This window comes from Colossoma macropomum, unplaced genomic scaffold, assembly GCF_904425465.1.
Source record: "Colossoma macropomum unplaced genomic scaffold, Colossoma_macropomum, whole genome shotgun sequence".
Lineage (NCBI taxonomy): Eukaryota > Metazoa > Chordata > Actinopteri > Characiformes > Serrasalmidae > Colossoma > Colossoma macropomum.
The window spans coordinates 18,535,797-18,555,305 of record NW_023494788.1 but is presented as its reverse complement, the minus strand read 5'-3'; the positions used below and the strand labels follow the sequence as shown (position 1 = coordinate 18,555,305).

The 19,509-nt window shown below is 39.8% G+C and overlaps 1 protein-coding gene across 1 annotated transcript; it reads left to right on the top strand.

Moving 5' to 3' along the window:
- Window positions 1-10,886: 10,886 nt before the first annotated feature.
- chrnb5b (cholinergic receptor, nicotinic, beta 5b) lies at window positions 10,887-17,308 on the top strand. The gene is made up of 4 exons (XM_036567850.1): window positions 10,887-10,928; window positions 11,020-11,129; window positions 13,501-14,464; window positions 17,159-17,308. The coding sequence occupies exons 1-4, from the start codon at window positions 10,902-10,904 to the stop codon at window positions 17,306-17,308; spliced, it is 1,251 nt and encodes a 416-aa protein (XP_036423743.1). The 5' UTR covers window positions 10,887-10,901.
- Window positions 17,309-19,509: the final 2,201 nt, after the last annotated feature.

The window sequence follows — 19,509 nt, the reverse complement described above, 5'->3', positions numbered from 1 at the left end:
TACGCTTTAAAAGATCTCATAAAATTACCTGAGCAAATCTGATCAGAAATACGCATCCATTCCTGATGACCATCCCAATGAGACCTGACTTAGTATCTGTTTTCTTGCATTATGGTCATATTCACTTGCTGGAGCAGCAAGGCCAGAGCGGTCAGATGGTTTGGTGTGAAATGGTGCATTGCAGAGAAATGCAGCATTTACCTAGAGAAACCTACTGGCTTTTCTGTACAGTGATTGTGATAGGAACCAGGGGTCACATTGTCTACAATGCAAATATAGCCATTTTATTTACTATCCAAAACCACTCGTGGATCAAAACATATCTTTAAGCTTTACTATATATGTAATGTTGATGATAGTGAAATATTGGTAAATCTAAAGAAAAAAAAGTGCATTTTAGTTTAAAGCCTTCCAATTTTAGTGCAAAACTATCATTAAACAATGTCTCCATTTCATGGAGTAACTTTCTTTGAGGGAAAGAGGCATTAAATTCTTCAGACAGTCCTGGTGTCTATCACCACCACTGTGAACAGTTTTATCTTGGTAAGTTTAAAACGGTGGCTTTCACATGAAACAACTGTGTATGTTTGTTTAGACCTTAACAATTTTATCAAGCAAAAAAATAAAAACTAAAAAATTTCCTTTTAAGATTGGAAACCAGGTCCAATCAAGACAGGAACACTGATTGCATGTCAGGTGATCCCTAAACGAGAAACTTAAGAGGGAATTCCATCATAATTTCTGCTTAACTGAATAAGAGAGATGTGAGATGTCCTTCAGAGTTGTTTTGAGGTGAACTGGTTAACTGAAGAGAAACAACACGTGCCATCTGAGCTTTTATATGTAATATTGATGATGATAGTGGCAGATCTGAAATTTTGCCTCACAACACCCTACATATATATCTCCACCAATATTGTATTCAAAGAAACATTCCAGGCTTATATCTTCTCAAACCTATCGTAAAACAATGTCTCAGGCATCAGGCAATATAATTATAACAACGTTGTGTAATAACTTTCTATGAGGGAGCATTTAGAGGCATTAAACGTCTGGTTCTTATCACCACCACTGTGAACAATTCTGACAACTCTGACTAAGTTTCTCTACAACAGAGCATTTCATATCAAACCACTCTGAATGACTTTGTTTTGGAGATGGCACCGATCTGATAGCAGGTATCAATACTGGGCTGATATCAGCAAAAATGCTGGATCAGCTATCCAAATGAATCCAGTCCAATCCTGTAACAAATCTATCCTGAAATAGCACTCACTCACACAGTGTAATGTGATGTTGTTAGCTGTGGTGCAGTACAGTGTTTGAGTAGTCTACTTGGTTGTCTTAGGTGGAGAGCTTGAAATAAAATAGCTAATTTTAAAGCTTAATAGTCATTATCGGTAACAGAAAAGAAAATGTGGTGTGGTGCCATCTCCACTGTTTAAATATCTTGAGAAATCAGTTCCCTTTTAACCTATTTCTGGCCTCCTAGTGGCCAAGGAGTGCAATGGGAATTGATTTTTTATAAATGTAATCAAATAAAATATTTTCCTTGTAACTGTTATCAGATGAACTAGAACACTGCTGTCTCTCTGTTGTGTTTCTGTGTTGAGCTGCTAATGAGCAACAGTGGGTAAAAGGGGAGTTAATAGTAAACATTTCCATTGAAATACATTCCATCAACATTATGGAAGAAAAGAAAATGGCTCTAAACCAGTTGGCCTCTTTGACTAAGGTGGGTCAGGTGTTGTTAGATTAGGGGTGGAACTAAACTCTGCAGGGATATCCAGGAACAGAGTGATGAGTGAGGCACTCTGAGAAAGAGACATCAGCAGAGAGTGAGTGCGTGAGTGAGAGAGAGAGAGAGAGAGAAACACCCACTCATTGAAATCTGAGGGCATCACCGTTGGGGAGATAACACCCGCACACACGCACACACACACACACACACACACACACACACACACACTACCTGCCCTGCACTGCTGGATCAGGGTAGATCTAGGGCCACTGCTGATGGACATTGTATATGTGTTTTTGATGCATCTAAGCTCAGCCTCGGATGGACAGGCTCTTAAATAATTTAGTTGGTGGATATTTCTGCCACTAAAGACTGAATGTATACACTTTTACACATACATGGGCTCTGAGCGCGGTCCAGTCAAGCAGCAGAGTGTCCTCTGGTCATTTCCATGCATTCCTTCCTTGTGGATGGGGCAGTGAATGGAGCTGTGAGTGACTGCATGCACGAATAGTGGACTGCAGCCTCACAGCGCTCTGCAGTGCCTCTGTATCCTCACTGAACTGTCCTCAGAGTTCCACTCCGTGTAGACTGTTTGTGTGAGAGAGCACTGTCTGTGCGATGAGGCAGGCTTTATTTTAGTGCAGCTGAATTATTCACTGAGCTGAAGTGCATCAGGGTGGAACAGCTCTGTGCATGCAACTGTGAGTGTGTGAGTGTGTGTTTTGTTGTCTCCAAGCCTGAGCTCACTGTGTGTGTGTATGCGTGCTTGTGTGCGAATCTGCATGTCTGTGTTTGTGTGGTGAGATTTTGTAAAGGACCCTCAGGCAGGACATGAGGCTTGTCTGGGCAAGTTGAGGATTTTGGTGCAGCTTCAGGCATTTCCATGGAAATTAGTCATCTCTGTAGAGAGAATCCTCTGCTGGAAATAGTCTTATCTGACAGGCCTGCGTCTGCGGCAACTTATGCAACCACTCTGAACATTATACACTATCCTTTCTTAATTTTTTCCTTTACTTTTTTTTTTTTAAAGGAACATCATATTTACACAGTTTTCCACTTAGCCTAGATGTGGCCAATCAGTTAGGATGTGTCCTAATTTTCCTTCTTTTGTTTAGTGCTAGGACTGCAATGCTAACACTAAAAGTCAATAGTCACCCAAATCTTTTCAGGAATACATCCCCAAAACTTCTCTCAACTTGATTAAAATGCATCCAGATGTTCATTAAGGTTGTGCAGACTGTGGTTTAGGACAGGGGTTCTTAACCTTTTTCACTCTAGCACCCTCCCCACCTTTGTTAGAACTAGAAAGCATAGCGGCCAACAGGAAAACTTGTCACACATTCCTCCAGCCATGACTCTCAGGATTCCAATTCCCAGAACCCTCTGGGTGAACATGTGATGTCAAGATCACCAGGTTCCACCTATCAGAGATCAACGTCACCTGCTTTGCGTATCATTTGTGCCCTTTTTGCACTTTGGTTGCCTGGATTTATTTTTGTTTTGGTTGTATATTGTTGGCTCATTTTGGTTTTGACCTTGGCTTTGGTTTTCTTGGCCTGTTTTTCAACCTTGATTGTGGATTTTGGACAAACTAGTAAAGCTTCTTTTTCACATTTTAACTGCATGTGTCTGACCAAGTCTGAAAACTAATGATTTAAAATAAAACTTTCTTATTCTTATATTAAGTGTTGACACTGAAAATCTGAGAATCAGATGCTGAAAATGATCAAATTGTTAATTTCGGTTCATTCATTCATTCATTCATTCATCTTCTAAGCCGCCTATTCTCCTGAGTCACGTGATAGGGGTGATAGAGCCTATCCCAGCAGTCATTGGGCAGAAGGCAGGAAACACCCTGGACAGGTCACCAGTCCATCACTGGGCAGACACATGAACATATACATTCACACCCAGGGGCAATTTAGCATCTCCAGTTGGCTTGACTGCTGATATGATATTGTTACCGATATCATACTGAGAATCCTACTTAGACTTAAATTATTGTTACTGCCAATGAGTGCAACGTACCTTAACAGTTAAATTCTTAAAATCTAGCTGATTATAAAGGAAGTGTATTAGCTAGCTACGTCACGTTAGTTACCTTATTTGGTCACCCACGCTGTATGACCATAGTGTACATAAGAAACCTGTGGTTTATGTGGTCAGACTGCATGTGAAACACAGCCCCCACAGATAGTTCTGTCTAGGGTCAATTTCCAATTAAGCTGTGTAATTCAAAATAACATGCAGCATCCTGAGTCCCAAGCAGAACCTGTGATATAGTAGCTTTACTTACTTGTGGCACACTGTGCCCTGAAAAACAGTCAGAGCAGGCAGTGATGTACATGGGTAGGACGGTCTCTCTACAGCATATTTTACAAAGACAATTTCATAAATCGTTCATATTAATGTTATTACCTCGCAGTTCTATTCAGTCAAACAGAGTAAAGTTGCATATATAGACTTTGGTAGTAAATGTTGACTCTTTTGCCTCTTTTTCTTTAGCTTACGTGTCTTCACCTGTATTGGGGAAGTGGTTGGGATTGTGTTTGTGTGTTGTGCATTGTATGCCTGGCAGGAATATTTCAGGGTGGAATGTTTAAAGTGACCAGTGACTTTTTGTCTGACTGCCCATCTTCAGCAACACTTCACAGTGCAGACCCTCATTCACTGCCAGCTTGAATCATTTGTTGATTAGCACAGCAGTCCAGGGCTTGTGTCACATGGTATCAGTTGATGTCGAGTGTTGGTTTTGGGGCATTTTTTGCACCAATATGAGTATGAGCATGATATATGACCAATACACGATACCAGTATCGATATCTATACATTCCTAGTAATTATGGTTCTTATTAAAAGTAAAAGAACATTTATAAGAGAACAGTTATAAGCCACTGTTAATCTACAAAAATATGTTTATGTAAGCATCTAAAATGTTTTTTCTTTCTAAAAATATATGCAAATAAATACACTATACTGTGATTTATACCAAAACTGTCAAAAATCATAGTTGTACTGTGATATACATTTTTGGCCACACCACAGACTACTACCACAAAAGTCTTATGGTGCACTGATACCATCAACCTCTTTGCAGATTTTGTGGCAAATAAATAAATGAATATATTAGCTTGTATCTCCATTGTTTGTTGTTCTGCAGTTTTTGACATAATTTGAAAATGCTGCTGGCACTTACATTCTGTGTATATTTTGTGGTGAAACGACCCAAATTTGCTTGAAAAAAAGTCTGGTTCCATTGACTTACATTAAAAGTAAAGTATGTTTTTTTCCTAGTCCTGTAAATTTACCATTTTGGAGATACAAGGTTTTATTCTGACAACAGTGATATAAATATAATAATTCAAAGGCAGAATTTTTGAGAGAGTAGATTTGCCAGAGAGTGTAATAGCAGTGATGTTAGGACCTGCAAATTCTTAATAATCCATGCTTCCACATCTCCAAAAAGAGCCCTTAAAGAATGTCTACATTTAATTGCAGAGTCTATAAGCTTCTTGTAGAGAAACATTCTCGGGTTAGACCATCATGAGTTGGCTTGCTTAGTCATTTTTTGGCTTTAGGGAATGATCTTATCTAACTTGCAGGATCTCAATCTGCGAGGCCCGAAGCAGATGGCCTGATGCGACCCCATGTGTTGTTGTGTCTGTGCTTCAAAATCATTCTGGCTCAAACGTGACTGATGAGTAAAAGTTCATGAGATTGATGACAAAGAGGGCAACAAAGCTTGACGTTTGCCAGGGAGATCTCTCATACGCAGAATCAACACGTGTTCTGCCTCTTTAGACAATGAGAAGCATGTCAACTGTTCAGGCATGAAGATTAGACATGGCTTTTAAAGGTCTCATGATTTATCTTAGCTACGTTTGACTGGCTTTACACAGTAAAACTTTTATATGGCTTGGTGCATGTTGTGAGTTGCATGCAGCATAATTTCCATGCAACTTGAAAGTTACACGTAGCAATTCAAAAACAAAAGAAATTGCATGCAACACATTCATTTACTTCATTATTAACCAAATTAGCTGCTCGTAATCTGTAGCATTCACTTCTGACTTTTGTGTGGTGTTGATGTGTTTGTTACTCATTGGTCTGGTGGACCCACCGCATTATTGGTTTTTAAATCAATACAGCCATAACAATTTATGTAAAAAAAACAGATGTTTAAAATATCACAAGTGGCCAGTGTAGTGTTCTCGTTTAGCAGCTGTAGCCAGTCAGCAGCCTGTCCATGTTGTCCACCCTCACACACACACACACACACACATATAGACAAACACACACACACACACACACACACACACACACACACACACACTAACAGCAGGCCATGTAGGCGGAGAACAGAGTGAAGGACACAGCACCTCCACACTTTTACTCCCTTGCAGGTTCACCCAACACCGCATGTGTAATATAAATGTGTAGGGGGTGAACAGTGTGAAGACACTGAAAATGTGTTATTTTGTATGCTCTTCACAGAAAATGAGCAAAGGCCAAGGAATCTGAGGTTGAAATAATAATAAATCGCTTAATTTTTAATTTTGGTAAACATTAAACATGGGTCCCACAGAGCTGAACACCACACAAGGATAAATCAAAAGTATAAAAATAGGAAACACAGAAATATTCTCAGCCTTTTGTGCCTTTTTCTTAGTACTATACACATGGGATAAGCTTACTGGACATGCAGTACTGTGCAGAAGTTTCTGAGAAAATGAGACATAAAGCCATTTATCTTGGTCGTAAACATTTATTTGTTTAAAAACCCTTTAACATCATAATATATAAAAATAAACAAAAAGCAATATGTTGTGATTTGATGTACATGAGTGTGTTAGCATAACCATGTATAAAAACTCTCCATGATGAAGTGCAACATTTACAGATACCATCTAATACCTAGTTTATCTAATCAATCCTTCATTAAATTAAATCCGGTGTGCTTAAATGGATATGTAGCTGACCACAGAGATAATCTGATCTCATGATTTTAACAGTTCTTTCTAAATAAAGTACTGAAAGGACTGTTGTTTTTGTCCTTGTAATTTCTAATTGATTCAGATGTGTATGCGTTTTAGAGAATAACATGGAAGTGATGACTAATGAGAATTTTTCTAGAAAATAATGAACAAAAGGTCCATTCACAGAGTCTTTGCATGATATCTGTAGCCTGCTCATATGTGGCTAATCTATCTGGAAGATAATGTAAATGTGCTTGGAGGATGTCACTCAGTCATTTATAAAGCCCTCCTGCAATGGGCTGTGGAGCAGTAGAACTGTGTTCTCTGGAGTGATAGAGCTCCATTCATAACCTCCGGGATGAGTTGTAGTGATCCAGAACTGACCATCCAACATCAGTACCTGACCTCACTAATGCTCCTGGGCTGAATGCAGTCAAACCCACACAGCAGTGTTCTAACGTGTGTAAAGCCTTCCCAGAAGAGTAGAGGCTGTTACTGCAGCAAAGGAGGACAAACTCCCTATCAATAGCCTTGATTTCAGAAGAAACCTTGAATGAGCAGATGTCCACAAACTTTTGGACATATTTTGTATCACACTTGCAATCATGGCTCCACTTGAAGTGCTATAATCATTTAGCTGGAAGTGGGATGACGCCAGTGTCTTGCACTCGTAGTAACAGGACGCGTGATGTGCTTCTGCAGAAACAACATATGAGATCATCCTTATGTAAGCCCTCTGTGACTCATCCAGTAGATTAAGTTTAATGCGTAGGCTCCACCAACTAGTTCATAGAGCAAGAACACCTGCAGTGAGGACTCTTCCTACTTTTGACCATATGCTGAAAGGGTTCCTAGCTCAGTGGCCGGTTGCACCAGCTGTGCCTAAGTTCAAACAAAGGCTAGTTGTTACGTAAGTGTTTACTAAGTTCAGGTTTATGTATTACTAAGTCAGAATTAGTTGCACCACACAAACTAGTTTTAACATTAAGCTTAGTAGTTGCTAAATATTTACACACCCCTGAGCAGATGTAAGCGTTGGGGAAATGATCAGAAAGCACAAGATCAAAAACATGACTTTTTTATTGATTAACTGAGCTAAAAATTATAATCGCTGTACGCTGTGGTTTTACTTACCAGAGGGTGGGAACAAGTCACTAAGATGCAAGTAAGTCCCGAGTCTCGATTCAAGTCCCAAGTCAGTGAAGGCGAGTCCCAAGTCGAGTCCCAAGTCAGTAGTTCTAATCTTCGAGGCCTAAACAAGTCAGTATGCACTCTTCAGCTAAGTTAAAGCCAAAACACTGAATAATAGTAACAATACTATACGCTTTTAATGACAGCATGTTAGCAGTGAATGGCTGTATATTAATTTTTAAATTTTTTTTTACCTTTCCAGCTAAAATACAAAATTCATGGTATACAGATATGGTAGACATGCTGGTATACACAAAGAATAGTACAGTTAGACCTGAAAAGATAATTGTAGATAATTCGTTTTTTTTTTGGTTTAACTTGTACACATCATTCTCTTCTTTGCTGGATAGTTTTTCCATTGAAAAAGTCAGAGCAGCTGCTGTCACGTTTCCATGGCAGCGGGTTTACTGATTGGTTCTAAGCATACTATTATCATGTTAAAGCAATATACACATTAGTTAGTTGTTTCTAGTTAAGACTCGTGGATATGTGGTGCAACAAAATTTAGTAAAAGGATAGTTTGAAACTAGTGTAACTAAGGACTTCAGTATAAACTTACACAAACCAGGTGCAACCCAGTCGAGGACATCAAATCCCTTCTCCATTGCTAGCTAGAACGCCACAGTTAACCTCAGTCTGCTTCAAAGTGATTCATTTATGTTCATGTTTAACTCCATCCACTGTTTCATCAGTGTAATGTTCTGCTGGGTCACAGTGAATGTAGACGGCTCGGTTGGGTGTTGCAGGCTGTGGCTGCAGCATGAGTTCTCAGCCTGTCAGTTTGAATCTCGTTGCATCTGCTCGCTGTGTCCTCATGGCGACTGTGGTGGATATAATCCACTCTGACTCGCTGTCCTTTAGACACAGCGGCACAGCAACACCAGCAGACTGCTCAGGCTTCCTGTCAGAAGTCATTATAACGCTCTCATATTGGGCCATATTCGGCCCTACTGTCTGTTCCTGATGCATATCACTCTGATTATTACAACATAGCATGGTAAAGTGAAGCTATCCATGTTATGCTATTACAAATGGAGTGGCTTTGTCACATGATTCAGTGCTCCATTATATATTAATGTAAAAGTACTGTACTTTCATACATACTATTAAAGTATACGCTGTAAAAAATTGGGTTGTTTACTTAAAAACGTTTGAGCTAATTGAACTATGAGTAGAACAAGAATCTGCGTTTTATTCCCCGTCAACTTATTATTTGAAGTTCAAATTTAAGACAGCCTGAACACTTAAGTAAAAATCTAAAATTTTTAGTGTACTTTGTAATAGTAGTAGTGGACAGTGTACCAGTTCCTCCAGAATTGAAACTGAAATTGAAATTCCTTCTCCCATGTGATTTTTGTCCAAACCGTTGTACCAATGTAAAGAAAATATTTGACTCTGTCAAAAGACGACATGAGGTTCTCAAGCGTCATCTTCTCACATGTGAATGTTAAAAGCGGACGCAGAAAAGGTTGATGGTGTACAAGCATTTATTCCATGCTGCTGAAGTTGCATCTCAGTACTTAGCCTAGCAACTTGACACTTGAGTGGTTTTAACATAATAGCTTGCTTTTAGATACTAATCTTCAGTGAAGTGTCTCAATTACAAATAGCTAAGAGCTCTTAGTAGCTCTGATTGGTATCGGCATTGGCTGATATTGAAGATATTGTATCAGAAAGTGGTATTTAGTCAAGTGTAATATGCATTTCACAATAGCCATAAAATGGCATTTCTGCCTGTTTAGGAGGTCCCACAGTTGAACTATACATTTTTTTCATCAGTAACATTGATGGAATATATGTCAGTGGAAATTTGTATGATTTCTAAAACTAGAAGTGAACTTGATTTTTGTCTGAGAAACAAGTCAACAGTTGGTTGTAGTAATGCCATGCATTTTATCTCAGCGTGGTGGTCTTTGTGAGTCGGTGTAGTGGCCAAGAGGTGGACAGTTGTGGCCATTGCTGCCCTAGCATGAAGCATGGCCACTCTTCTGGCCACTCCAGTTATGGAAAGTGAAAGAGTCTGCCGTCTTCAGTCAGCCATCAGTAAAGCATCAATTACACTTTATGGTGAAAATCTGACAGTGATGCATTTCATTTACGGGATTCAAACAAATTTTTTTTTTTTCATGGTTGACTAAACTGTGTTACGCCAATCCAATTTTGTCTTTCTGTTTACTTTTGGAGCTAATTGTATTGATGTAATATTATATTATATGGAAATGATGGACAGATTAAGTTATGCACAGAGAAAAGCCAATATATTTTTATGTTATTTAATACAGTAATGCTATTTTATATAGTTTGTTTCCTAGCAGTGTGCCAGCCAAAAAAAAATACTTACCTGGCCACCTCATTCTAAAAGTTCTAGCTATGCCCCTGAGGAGGTGTCAGTTGATTTCACAGCAGGGGGTTCTCATCCCTTCCCTTTCACCCCTTGTTGCTTGCTAGCAGCTCAACACAGTGTCACACCTCACACACAGAGAGACAACAGTGTCCTAGTTCATCTGATAACAGAGTTACTGAAAAAAAAAAAGTTTCATCATATTAAAAAATATCAATTTCCGTGCCGCTAATGGCCACTAGGAAGTCTTGTGTACTTTAAAGGGAACATAAAACTTGTTATAAATGTTTGTATCCTCTGCTTCAAATCTTTTCCTGTCTTTTCATTTCTTTGTGCATTTGTGTCTTTGTGTTGTAGCCGTGTTGTGTGCAGATGTGGAGGAGCGGTTAATTAATTACCTCCTTTCTCCTGAACGCTACAACAAGCTGATACGACCGGCTGTGAACAAGAGCCAGCAGGTGACCATTGCCATCCAAGTGTCTCTCGCTCAGCTCATCAGTGTGGTAAGTTGCATACACAACTAACAAATGAGGTTCAGATCTACTACACAGTGAGCTTACTTTTGTAGGCTGTTGAAAATGTTCAGAACGCCGTCTGTGCTGGCACATAACAGACAAATATTTGCTTTCAGAATGAGAGGGAGCAGATTATGACCACCAACTGCTGGCTCAATCAGGTAAACCTGCCAGTTTGTAAGTGGGCAGTGTATTAGATGTGATTGTATTCAGGTGTGTGTAGATGGCTTGAGTTTGGCATCTGTGTTTCAGGTGTGGAATGACTACCGATTGATGTGGGACCCAGAGGAGTACGAAGGGGTCAGAAAAGTCAGGCTTCCGTCTCAGCACATATGGCTGCCAGACATCGTTCTTTACAATAAGTGAGTAAGGGAAGTGGGTGCTATTTTAAAAGACGCAATAATGTTCTGAAATGCAGTTTTTCTATTGAACCTTTAAAAATCTAGAGTTGCTATTGACAATTTGCTGTATTGTACAAATGTAGTCATGTGATTACATAGATCATCAGGATAATTAGTTAAGTATTGAATTATATTTACAGACAATTTATATTTTGTACGAACAGGTTTGAGTCTGCACTCTTCTTTTTGTGTCCATGTCAAGAAATTACAAAAACATGTAAACAGTTGTCTTTCTGCAAAACATATTTGTGAAATACTGTCATCATTTTTAAATACGATGGCATACCTTTTTACCTTTATACCGCCCAAAAGTTGGGCCTACATCTGATGTTCCTAATCGAAAATTGAGACTGTGGTCCATCACACTGTCCCAGTCTTCAATCATGACTGTTAAACCAGTCACATACAGACACCCTACAGCTGTCATCCTGGAATGCAGGAGTGTCAGTGTTGTGTTCTGCTTGGACGTAAAGTGCCAGGTTAGTGGAACAGTGGACAAAAATGGACAAGAACTCAACAGACTGGTGTAATCCTTACCTAACAGGCGATTGGATGCATAACTAAGTATTGGAAAGAGACGGATCCATGCAACTACTTTTTTTGCCCAGGAAGCTTATGATCCAAAAGCCCTTAGCTGTATAGTGCAGAATGTCTTGATTGATGATAAAGATTGACAAAAAAAGAGATGTTCTTCCAGGTAAGGATGAAGGCCTATCTGAGCTAAAGATTGTTCAGTTGAGAATTTCCACTGTGAGTGTGACTCAGCACGGAAATAGATTTGATGATTATCTGGGACAACACCCCAGAGTGTTTGTGCCCAGATGCATTTCGAGAAATGGCTGAGAACGTCAAGTGAGATAACGCGGGGGCCGTGTGCAGTGGCAGTATGTTATTTGACCTTCCTGAAGGGGAGCCTTTTTTTGACACTCAGGGATTTCCACAGAGATTAGGGTTACATTAGTGAGATGGGATGAGCAGAAACACACTCTCACTGGGTTCCCACAAGGTCTTTAGTGTCTGTTTTATTCATTTTAGGGGTAGGTTGGGACAGAAATTCAAGAATGTTGGCAAGCCACCGGTCAAGCTGATATTTATTACGAAGGTTGCTGACAAATAACTTGCTAGTTAAGCTTACAGTAATTGATATATAGAAATGGCCTGTCACAATTAATACTTAATCACCTGATAAAAATGGTCTAACTACTCAATCTCTGTCAGATATGACACAGGACAGATAATCTTGTCAACATAGAAAAAACCCTCAGTCTGAAGGACAGAACTGAGGTGCTACATACAGTACGTTTTATCAGGTTTTACAGGAATGCGATCTGTAACTTATTAAAACATAAGAAAATATTGCTGTTGTCAGAACAAAACATTGTATCTCCAAAATGATAACTTTACAGGAGAAGAAAAAAAAAACCTTCTTTATATTTAATGTAAGTCAATGGAACCAGACTTTTTTCAAGTCATTTTGGACCATTTCTTTTGGTATATTCATCATGAAATTTACACACAATGTAAAGGACAACAGGTGTTTTCACATGATGTCAAAAACTGAAAAACAACAAACTAAGTTTTACAGGAATGTGATCTGTAACTTCTTAAAACTTTTGCTATATTAACTTAGTTAACAACTTAAGCTAAATTAGCAACTGCGCTAGCTAGCAAACTTCCTATCCAAAACTTGCTATCCAAACTACATGCTAGCCCTATCATATTTACCATATTTACACCATATTTATTAAGTGAACTGCATCATTCTGTCCATGAGACTGACAGTTTTTTTTTTTTTGATGAAAGACTTTATATTTAAAATCCCAGACTTATTACATACTATAGCTCATTATTCAGTAACCACAGGGATGTCAAACTGGACGAACTGCACTTATAGAAGTGTGTAATAAATAATAAGAGTTTAAAGCCATATCAAACCTGAGGCTGCTGCAAGCATTGCAGTAACACCTACATATGACCATAGCAAAGTCAGAGTCGTGAGTTATTTAAGGGCTAGTCCGAGTCGATTGGGGAGTCAGTCAACATATGACCTGGGTACGACTTGAGTCCTGGTCTCTGGTTGGGGAGTATTCCAATTTGCACATTCATAGAATCTAGATTTTGATGAGGATAAAAGTGTAAATGTGTTTCTGTACCTTTTTTTCTACTAATATTGTTTGTGGATCATTTAGTATACAGTCCAGAAAATTATTGTCTCCAGAACAAGTTTTGGTGACTTTAAGATCTTGTGGTAATTTCCACAATAAAGGTCTGAGAGGTTATATTGTCGGATGTCTGTTGTACTTTATCTTAAAACTGTGGTTCTGGCTTTCAGTGCTGATGGGACATACGAGGTGTCTTTCTACTGCAACGCTGTTGTGTCCAGCAATGGCGAGGTTTCATGGTTGCCTCCAGCAATCTATAAGAGTGCCTGTAAAATCGAGGTGCGGGACTTCCCTTTCGACCAGCAGAACTGTACGCTCAAGTTCCGCTCGTGGACTTACGACCACACCGAGATCGATCTGATCTTGCTGTCAGACTTTGCCAGTCGTGATGACTTTAAGCCTAGTGGCGAGTGGGACATCATATCCCTTCCAGGCCGAAAGAACGAAGACCCCAGCGATGCCACCTATGTGGACATCACATATGACTTCATCATTAGGCGTAAGCCGCTGTTCTACACCATCAACCTCATCATCCCTTGCGTTCTTATCACATCTTTGGCCATACTGGTCTTCTACCTGCCTTCCGACTGTGGTGAAAAGATGACGCTTTGTATCTCTGTCCTTCTGGCCCTCACCGTCTTCCTGCTGCTCATCTCCAAAATCGTGCCACCAACATCCCTGGCTGTTCCCCTTATTGGCAAGTACCTGATGTTCACAATGGTCCTGGTGACCTTCTCAATTGTCACAAGTGTTTGTGTCCTGAACGTTCACCACCGTTCTCCGAGCACACACACCATGCCCCCATGGGTCAAGCGCCTCTTCCTGCACCGCCTGCCTGCCTTCCTGTTCATGCGAAGGCCAGGGACGTCTAACATCCGGGAGAAGTTCCGGCGCAAGCACCAGCAACGGTCCTTTTCGGAGTTGCCTACTAAAGGAGAGCAGGATGCCTCTGACTCCACATTCTTCGTGAACGAGGACTCGGCCAAGCGTATGGGCTGGAGGACCAACGATCTGCCAGACAACGCGGAGCTCCGCAAGCGACTGGCGGTCAAGTGCTCAGTGGACATGGAGGAGGCTGTGGAGGGTGTGAGATACATCGCTGACAAGATGAAGAGTGAGGATGATGATGAAGGGGTGAGTCCTGAACTGTTTGTGGATTTGGTCGCATTGTGCTGTCTCTAGTCTTCCGTTAATAACTAGCTTTAGAAAAAAAGTAGAGTTGTCACTTAATGTCTGCATGTTTAATTATTCACTGAGACCCAAGCAGTCTGGCTTGGTGAAGATTATAGAGGACTGTGTTGCTGATCCCTCTTCCTGGAGATCTACTTTCCTGCATACCCAAATGTGACACATCTCCTTCTGCTAATCAAGGACTTCTGAAGGCAGTAATTAGATGGTTCCGAGTGGGGTTGATTAGTGTTGGAGTCTACAGGAAGGTAGATCTCCCAGAGCAGGGTTTGTGGCCACTGCCCTAAAGAGAATCAGAACTTTATGGGTAAAGACTATGCAAACTTTCCTGATTGAGGTCTCATCCACATGTGCATGGATATTTTTGAAAACACTGGATTGTCTCTGGTTTTTGGCCACATGTCCACACAAAAACAGCATTTTAAGCCCTCCAAAACATTTACAAGGTACAGATTTGTAAAACTTTGCATCAAACATGTCTTTATGAAACCACTGACCTCACAGCACAGTTTTGCATCTATAATCTGTGTAATTGGTAAAAATTTAGTCTTACCATTTGATTACCATCATGTAAAGGTATCAGAAATGTACTTTGCTCAATGCTTCTACATACGCCACTCAACACAGTGAACAGTGATTCGGATCAGGCCTTAGACATACACTGAAAAAAATTGTACTTTGAATTTACATGATCCAATGATGTTGCATCAACACTGTTCATGCTATAAGACGTAACCTGAAAGAGCAGTTGTTTAATGTAACTTTTCATTCATGAGAGAGTGTTTGGCATAAAGACGGGTGTCAAATTGAAGCAAAAAACACAAAGCAAGGTGTTGGGCCACCAACTGCTTCAGCATAGATTCTCAAGCCTTTAAATTGTCCAGAACTGTATTAGAGCCATAGAACGCTGATCTTTTAAAAGATATTTCGTCTCTTAGTCTTTTAATGATGGTAGTGGAGAATGGTGTCTAACACATCGTCTATAATCTCTCATAGGTGTTTTACTGGGTTGAGATCTGAGGACTGAAATGGGCACAGCCTATGATTTACATAATTTTCATACTTATCAAACCATAGTGACCCATTGTGCCCTGTAGATGGGGCATTCTCATCCTGGAAGCAAGTGCTCCTTTTGGTGGCTGGTAGTGTAGTGGTAGGTGAGGTGAGCCAGTACTTGAAAGGTTGCAAGTTCAAATCCTAGGACTGACAGGGTAAACTTGGTTGTGGCCTTGGGCAAGGCAATTCTCGTCCACCCCCCGCCCCCAACTCCCCACCCCTACACGGACCCGTCCATCTGAGGCAATCCAAAACATGCTGCCAAAATGATCCCATAACCTATAAGAGCCGCCGGTCTCCCTCACTATAGTGGTCAAGCATCCAGGCCTTTACCATTCTCATGGTCTATGCCACACATGCACTCTCCTACTTATGGAGAATACCGTGTTTCTGTTTTTCTTTACATTTCACACTAACGAATGAGCATCACAGTCATTGAATATACTTTCAAATATACTTTTCATCCACAATTTCAAACCCCTTTTACTGATGTCTTTCCCACAGATCTAAACGCAGATGTCACTTTAGTCACTATTATTATTGAAACACTCACCAGTTAAAGAGTCTTTGTGACTGACACCCCTGCAATCTGTGCCCCAATAATGAACCCTCTTTCAAATGTTCATGTTAGTCCATGGAAGGACGTTAATTGCCTAATTATATCACAGTAGAGCTGTGTGGAAGCATCTGCCCCTGTTATTGTTGTCCACTCAGTTATACAGGTTTTCCCTTTAATTTGTCACCCGTCTATGTTTGGATAATATAAATTCAAATCCATTTTTAGTGTTGTCATTTTTACATTTGCAACATGCTGGCAACTGTATAACTTTATAAACTATATTTTGCACTGTGCTCATGTTTGTGATGTTCTTCTTGAGGCATTTCACATCACAGTTTATAACGTATTTTTTTCAGTCTACACTGTAAGAAACAAATCTGTCAAAAAAAAAGGCAGGCAGCAAACCAAAGCTGTAAATTAACAGTAAAAGTATGATAAAAAATATTACAATGACGGAAATGCTGCCTCACTAGTCTTTCATGAGTATAACTACTTATTCTGACCTACAGTATCTTACCGTGGTAACAAAATTAACAACAATTCAAATAAAAGCAAATGTCCGTGAAATAAAGATGAATTTCCATGACATTTCTGTAAATTAACAACACATTAAAAACTCTGTAAATGTATGATTAACTTATACCGATCAGCCATAACATTTAAACCACCTCCTTGTTTCTACTCTCATTGTCCATTTTATCAGCTCCACTTACTATATAGGTGCACTTTGTAGTTCTACAATTACAGACTGTAGTCCAACTGTTTCTCTGCATACTTTGTTAGCCCCCTTTTCCCCTGTTCTTCAATTGTCAGGACCCCCATGGACCCTCACAGAGCAGGTAGTATTTAGGTGGTGGACCATTCTCAGCACTGCAGTGACACTGAGGTGTTGTATTAGTGTGTGTTGCACTGGTACGAGTGGATCAGACACAGCAGATAGTGGATAATAAGCTTTGAAACGAATAGCTGAATGATCTGCCTGTAGTTTACAAGGTTAAGCTCTTTACTTTCTCTCTCTTTTGCAGATAATTGAGGACTGGAAATATGTGGCCATGGTAATAGACCGGCTCTTCCTGTGGATCTTTGTGTTGGTGTGTGTTGCTGGAACTGTTGGCCTGTTCATGCAGCCTCTCTTCAAGAGCTACAACACTCCAATGGTGGACAACACGGAGTGACACGCATAGACACATGAAAAACAGCTCCTGCTTTCGCCAGTTCTGAAATCTGCAGCCCATGAGCTGGAGCAAAAAGGCTTACTCACTGTTTGAACATGCAGGTCGGAAAGTACAGGGATCAAATCACAAAGCTTCAACACTATCAGTCGAAACTGCACACTGAACTCTTCACATTTGGCAACTAAAAATGAACTGTACTACAGTCCCATACTATGCCCAAGTACAACAACTAATCCTGGCCTTCTTACAACAATCACTTCACCACCCTCAACACTCCATGATGAACAATCAACCACTATAACAAACAGACTGTTAACACCGTACCTCCACCATCCCCATCTGAATAAATATATGCACATGCTGGGTCATATTTATTGGTTTGAAACAAGTGCAGAGTGATGGACAAATAAATTAGTCAACACACCATCTGATGGCTGTCACTGTTACTCAATTAAACTAGATTACATGATTAAAAAAAAGTTATCAATTAATATTTAACTCCTTGAATCTGCTATGACTAGTTGTGAATTTACTTGATGATAATACATACATACATAAATTCTCCTACGGATCTTCTACGGATCTGTCGGTAAAAGAGAGTTTTTTTAAGTATCCTATTTTCTTTACTCCAGTAGCATATTCTGGAATCTAGGTAAGGCTTTGATGGTTTGTTATTATATAGTACTTAAAGGAGAATTCTCAAAATTTCTCAAAATATCTTTATAATTCAGTTGTTGAGATGTAAACAAAGCCATTTAGAGTAGTTTGATGTGAAATAGTTTGTTGTAGAGAAACATACAGACTCAGGTTTCTTTACAGTGGTGGTGATAGGAACCAGGGGTCACCATGTCTACAACACAAATATTGCCATTTTATTTACTATCCAAAATCACCAGCGAACCTACATGATTTTCTTTTTTATATTTTTTCCCAATTTTCTCCCAATTAAGATGTATCAAATTCCACCCACTAGTTAGGACTCCAATCCCCAATCACACAATACCACGAGTGCTAGGAGTTTGAAAGCTAGCACAGGCTTCCTCCGAGACCTGTGAAGCAAGCCACTGCTTGGAGGAAAGCTCCAACTGCCAATTCTGTTATGTCAGCTAACAGACGCCTGCACTGACAAGCATCACAATGGAGTGATGGGGGGAGACAGGGCCATCCTGCCCACCCAGAGAGCGAAGCTGACTGTACTGTCTTGGACTCCTGGCCACGGATGGCTGTAGCATCACCGGCTTCGGACTCTCGATCTCCTAGTGATAGGGCCAATGCTTTACCAATGATGGTAAAGACAATATATTTTCTTTAAGGACTATTTTTCCTAACAACTTCCTGCATGTACCACCATACACCATCCACAGCTTCTCAAAACTGTCTTAGGTTTCAGCAGAGGATTCATAGCCATAACCATATTCATATTCATAACCATCCCATGTAATAACTTTCTCTGAGGGAGCTTTTAGAGGCAATAAACTTTTCAGATGTCTGGTTCTTATCACCACCACTGTGAACAATTCTCATGGAGCATTTCACATCAAACCACTCTGAAAGACTTTGTTAACATCACTTAATTCCCCCTTATCTTGATTTCTTGACTTAATAAACAATTTAAATCCACATTAGGTTTAACTACATTTTGAACAAGAAATCATAATAAGCACTTACCAATTAATTGGCGCTCTGAATCGCACAATCTTTTATACAGTGATAGTAAGCACGTTAGCACGTAGAAAGCTCTGATGCTACATGCTGATACATTTCTCTGTGGTCAGCATGGACATGCATGCATTGTAACTCCTCTGATGGCAGATTTAAAGGGCTGTTGCCAAATTCTCAGAATGGATTGACGAGACGGTCAGTTTGATCATCAAAAAAATGAAAAATAAATTGATTACGCATATCTGATAGAAAGATCTTTTTAAGAAGCATTGAGATATTTTATGATTTTCAATAACAGTTGACTAACTGAGAAGTAGTTTGACACTAAACAATATTAAAATATAATGTGTCACATTCTCTCTATCAGTCTATTATTCCAATGCACTTGGCCCAGGCAGGATCATATGTCAGTCACACAAATGTGATATAGATGCATTATGCATACAGCAAACACAAAACACACACATTCAGACAGTTGCAGCCACTGAAGGGCTGTTATAATAAACCTCTCACACAGTAACGAGTCTCACTCCATTCAG